Source organism: Toxorhynchites rutilus, chromosome 2, assembly GCF_029784135.1.
Source record: "Toxorhynchites rutilus septentrionalis strain SRP chromosome 2, ASM2978413v1, whole genome shotgun sequence".
NCBI lineage: Eukaryota > Metazoa > Arthropoda > Insecta > Diptera > Culicidae > Toxorhynchites > Toxorhynchites rutilus.
In genome coordinates, this window is record NC_073745.1 from 166,558,295 (window position 1) to 166,564,294 (window position 6,000).

Genomic DNA, 6,000 nt, shown 5'->3' on the forward strand with positions numbered 1-6,000 from the left:
TCTTGGGACATTCTCAAGCATCAGGACTTGCAGCTTTTGAAGAAGGCATGGAAATTATATATTTGAACAAACTTCCTTCTGTGTCGATGGACGGTATAAACGTGAATTGGTCATATTACCCGAGCTGCAACTGGTTTTGAAGAGAAAAAAAAATCTTGAAAACTCGCCAACATTTTACGACTGACAAATAACCATGGAATCCCAGATCACCTACGCTCCGATTCTATTCCGCCGATATTTTCGGCAGAATATGGGAAAGTTAGATTTGATAAAATGTTCTTTACTGACGGTTCATACATAAACGGGTCCACTGGCTTCGCCATTTTCAATGAAAATTCCAGTGCCTCTTTCAAACTCAAAGATCCTTGTTCCGTGTATGTCGCTGAACTGGGTGCGATATACTTCTTCTTCTTCTTCTTCAATGGCACTAACGTTCCTAGAGGAACTTCGCCGTCTCAATGTAGTATTACTTGTGTCATTTTTATTAGTACTTAGTTGAGATTTCTATGCCAAATAACTCGGCTTGAATGCATTCTGAGTGGCAAACTCTAGAATACGCGTGATCACAGTGCAAGTCGGAGGAAATTTCTTTGACGAAAAATTCCCCCGACCAGAACGGGAATCGAACCCGAACACCCGGCATGTTAGTTATGACGCTAACCACTCGGCCAAGGGTGCGATATACTACGCTACGCTACTACGATAAACGCTCATCTTATTTCCTAACAAGAATAAGACATCTATTGAGTGTTTTGGTCGAAAAATTATTCAAGATTACCTTAGCATGGGTTCCCTCTCATTGCTCGATTCCGGGGAATGAGAAAGCGGACTCGCTAACTAAGGTGGGCGCATCAGAAGGCACACTTTTTGAAAGGCAAATTGCTTATAATGAATTTTTCCACATTTCTCGTCAGCACACGCTCGTAAGTTGGCAGCGCATGTGGAGTGAAGATGAGTTCGGTCGTTGGTTACACACGATTATCCCTAAGGTCTCGACGAGTGCATGGTTCAAGGGATTGAATATAGGTCGTGATTTCATTCGCGTGATAACTCGACTTATGTCCAATCACTACAACCTAAACGCGTATCTTTATCGCATTGGGCTCGCAGCAAGCAATCTATGTGATTGTGGCGATGGCTACCACGACATCGAGCATATTGTCTGGTCGTGTATCTGGTTCCATGCTGCCCACTCTCAGCTCTCCAGAGCATTGAGGGCACAAGGCAGACAATCAGATATCCCCGTCCGGGATATCTTAGGTAGCCGTGATCCTGATCTTCTGCTCCATCTATACCTGTTCCTCAGAAACGCCGATGTCAACGTTTAATGATGTTTCCTTCGTTGTGTCCCTGTTTCATATCCCTCCTATCCGATCTATAAACTTTTACTTAGTCGCGGCAATACATACACACACTCTTTACAGATACATGGGCCGAAGGTTGTGCAGTCCACTGATGATTAAACAAGAGCCAAAGTTTGTACCGCTCATGACAACTCTACACGAGCTGATGATTGCGCCGGCTAGTGATCATTCTATCCTGGATTCCTCGAGTCGAGAAAGACGCACCACGCTAGATATGGGATGCAAACTAGGGGGGCGTTGCTGATTAACGGTCAGCTGCATCCCAATAGGAAGTATCCTGTGTCGGGCACACGTACAGAGCACTGAAGATCGCAACATCCCAATTATGAGAACACTTGTAATACTAACCTCGAGCCAACCGCGAATAATCGGTTACATATTACTAACATAGTTGTAAGCAAACATTGTCAAAATATTGAACTCCCGGCCCCGTTAGGCTGACGCCATATGAGCCTTAATAAAAATATATATTTTGGATAAAAAAAAATCTTGAAATTCCGTCTGAGATGCGAAGCACTGCGTTGAAGTATCCTCGATCTTTCCATCATTGATTCCGATAAAAAATGGAGGAAAAACGATTCGAGAAGCTTGATTTTTTTTTTGACTTTTTGATATTTGACGGATTCACTATGATCCGAAAAATGAACGACTGAACAATTTTTGAAAAGGACAGGTTTACGAAAGTTTTACCCAAAACGGTCTTCTGTCTCTCATTAGAAACCCCAACGTTGAGAGGGCTTGTCCATTAGCGAATGTTTATACAGTCGAATTTCACTCGTTGCACTAAGCTCTTAGCCCAATTTGTGAAAGACTTTCACTCGTTGGGCTGAACTGTCAAAGTCGAAAATCGATCGAGGGTCACACCGATTGTTTGTTGTTATGGGAAACGCAGAAAAGTTTTCACACCACTGACGTTTATTTCATTCGTGGTTGAGTTTCGTTCTAGGTTGGATTAATTGGTAAGTTCTTAATGAAGTTTGATATTAAAATTAGCGTAGATTTAATATACGTTCATTTCGATCGCAAGGCTCAAAATGGATGGTTTGCAAGGATCCAGTACGAACGTTAACCGGAAACGGAGGAGCAATTTCCTGACGCTGGTGGAGAAGGTTCGCATAATTGAAGATTTTGAAGCAGGAGGTGGTACGCATGACTTTCTTGGGAAGAAGTACGGCGTAGGATCTTCTACGGTCACGAGAATAATCCAAAAGAAAGAAGCAATTCGTGAGGCGGTGGACAAGTTCAAGGAATATGGTGTAAATAATCGAAAAACATTGAAAGAGCAGACGTTCCCTTTGCTGGAAGAAGCTATTTACATCTGGATTTTACAGCAGCGGCAGTCCAACATTTTGTTGACAGTGGATATTCTTAAAGCAAAGGCGGAGCTGCTGTTTAAGATGTTCCAGGACCGGGGGCTCTATGCGGTGCACGGTTTTTCTGCTTCGGATGGCTGGATGCATCGTTTTAAGCAGCGGTTTGGATTGCGCGTGAAAGCCGTAACAGGAGAAAAGGCATCGGTAAACGTTGAAGCGTACCTAAATTTCAAGAAGGTTCTACAGAAGAAGATTCAGGAAATGCAGCTATCACTATCCCAAGTATTTAATGCAGATGAATCTGCCTTGTTCATCAAGCTCCTAGCCACACGCTCTGTCGTTACCTGTGATGAGACCGTGGCAAGCGGACGGAAGCAAAACAAGACAAGGTATACGTTTATGCCTTGCTCCAACATAGATGGTTCCCTAAAGCTTCCGTTGTATTTCATTTGCACTGCTGCAAAACCACGAGGAATCAACATCGAAGAACTTCCCGTTTCATATAATCATTCCAAAAAGGCTTGGATGACCAGACTGTTGTTCCGTCAATGGTTCCACGAAGAGTTTGTCCCCGCTGTTCGAAAATTTTCGGCCGAGAGAGGATTGGAGCCAAAGGCATTGCTGGTTCTTGATAATTGCACCAGTCATTATGACGTTGACGAATCTCTACATAGTGACGATGGATTGATTCAAGTGATCTACTTCCCACCAAATGTAACTGCTGAATGCCAGCCGATGGACCAAGCGGTCATCAATGCAATCAAGCGAAAGTATAAAAGAAAACTGATGCTCGCATTAATTCTGGAAAACGAACACTTAAGGTAAATTTCCAAATATTAAACATTAAATTTTTGTAATTAATTCCAAATATAAACACAAAACTATGCGCACGATAGTTTTTCATCTGTGCTTTTTCAAAATTTAAATTCAAATTCTAATTGAGGTTTTATTTATGTACTTTCCTCTTTAGTTTCGATGAACGATTGAAGAAGATTAATCTTCAACAGTGTATTTCGTGGTTGGCAACCTCTTGGGAGGAGATATCTGACAAAACTATACGTAATTCGTGGAAGAAATTGATCGATGGTTTGCCGGAGGATGCTGTTAATGTAGACTCGAAAGCGGCCGATGATGACTTCAAAGCGCTTGTGTCCAGGATTGACAGTTTGGCAGGAACAAAAACATCTGAGCAAGATATGGAAGTAATTCGTTTGATACATCCATTACTAGTACCGGAGATGCTGATTTTGGCGATGCAATCAAGTCAATTGATTGCCTAGTTCGCTATATGAAGCATGATGTTGCAGAAGTATGCCGTTTGAACGCGCTACGTTCGAAAATCACTGAAGTTGAATGGCTAAAACGAGCATGTTGAAGAACTCTACCATTTTGTTGAAAATGAATTTACGTGGTTTGTTTAATTTTGTTTGAAACGTTTAAAATAAATATTGTTTTTGTTGAATAATATTCGATTTTATTTATTTCAATGATTCATTTAAAATTTATTTTAAACCTAAAAACACCATCCACGAGCCCCTCGAAAAAAATTTTACGTTGTCAGAATTTACGTTTGTCTTCGATTTAGTTGGGCTATAGCCCAACGAACGGGAGCCCAACTAAATCGAAGCCCAACTAAAGATAGCCCAACGAGTGAAATTCAACTGTATGAAAGTAGGTGGGAGGAAACGGTTGTTTTTTTTTTTTTTTTTTTTTTTTTTTTTTTAAAGAGGTGAGGAACGCTCTACCAGCCTTACCTGGGAAGGGTTAACCCAGACGTCGAGTGGGGATCGCACCCACAAAAACCAAGCCCTCTACTCGTTGCCTTATTCCCCCTGGGACCACATCTAGGCGACTACTTCAGGGGGCGGCTGTGCTCATGCACTTCTCGAGTTTTCAACGCTAACTAGCGTTGTCCTTCCCTTTTTCTCAATATTTTTTTCTTTCCATTCGTTATTAATTCCACTGCGCTGATGTCCTCTTCGCAGGCATTTTGAATTTACCCGTCGAGACGTGAACCGATTAGGAATTGCCCTCCAACTTGACGCGCAACCCGTCACAGCCACCCTGCGGGGTTTCTCACCTGTCGAGACGTGAACCGATTAGGAAGCGCCCTCCAACTTGACGCGCGCCCCGTCACAGTCACCCTCGCAGGATTTCTCTTCCCAACGGAGCGCCGATTAGGCAGTGCCCTCCAACCTGACGTGCACTCCGTCACAGCTACTCTCGTGGGGTATTCACCATTTTGATCGTGGCTTCATACTTGATGCTCGTTCCTTCGAAATGTTCGCGGTGTTCCTCCATCCAGGCCACGATCAGGCGTTGTCAGGCAGGCCTTTTGCTGTTCTCCGCGGCAGTATCCGTTTACCTGTCGAGACGTGCACCGATTAGGAAACGGTTGTGCTATGCGACAAGTGTATGATGCTATACTTCACTTTGGACGGATAGCTTCAATAAAGATGTTGAGCTCTTTTTATTGTCATATGAATCAAAGTTAATAAAACGGATACGGGAAACAGAAGTGGAATCTCTGGAGGTAAAACGGGAAAAATTTTGGAAAACGTACAGAAGGAAGCCAAAAGATTGCGAGATAAAACATTTCGTTAAAATCGTAACAGTTTCATGAAATTGATCCAAATCAAAATGAAAATGTCTCATTCTGTACTAGTATTTGAGGCTCCTTCAAGAAAACTTTGAACTGTATTAGAAAATCCATTTTTTGAAATCTTTTAGGACCCTTATCAGTCGTCGTTAAACTCAATTAAAAATCACAAACAATTCATTAATTGTAAAATATCGACAGAGGTTCATTGTTTAAGCTAACTAAATGTTTTAGGAGCTACAGCTAAAGTACTTTTAGATAATTTAATTACTAGTCTACATCTGGAATTTTTCTGAAAAAATTACTGGAAAATCAGGGAAATCAGGGAATTTATTTTCGGATTTTGAGTCGACACCCTGAATAAAAAAATGAAAAATAAGACATCAAAAAAAGGCTATTGGCTTTAGATAATCCATTTTTACATGTTGAAAGAAAAATCAGCCAAATCGGTCAAGTATATTTTGAGATATCGATACAACCAGCTGAAAAAAACATGGTTTCGAGAAAAACGCGCTTAAAAATGTATACAGCAACTAGTTGTACCCAGCCATGCTTTGATGTGGAACATTGTGGTTACATGGTTGAGTTGATTTTCTTCAATTTTTCATGTCGTAAGAACAATCTAACAAGTGTAGGTTGTTTTGTATATTGTATCATAGTTTGAGCTCAATCGGTTCCGAATTTTTGGAGTTTTCGAAACGTACACAAACGAACAGAACATTTT

General features: G+C 41.4%; 1 protein-coding gene across 1 annotated transcript; it reads left to right on the plus strand.

Moving 5' to 3' along the window:
• Nucleotides 1-2,130: 2,130 nt before the first annotated feature.
• Nucleotides 2,131-3,206, plus strand: LOC129766346 (tigger transposable element-derived protein 1-like). Its single transcript, XM_055766865.1, has 3 exons — nt 2,131-2,323; nt 2,392-3,066; nt 3,110-3,206. The coding sequence occupies exons 2-3, from the start codon at nt 2,399-2,401 to the stop codon at nt 3,204-3,206; spliced, it is 765 nt and encodes a 254-aa protein (XP_055622840.1). The 5' UTR covers nt 2,131-2,323; nt 2,392-2,398.
• Nucleotides 3,207-6,000: the final 2,794 nt, after the last annotated feature.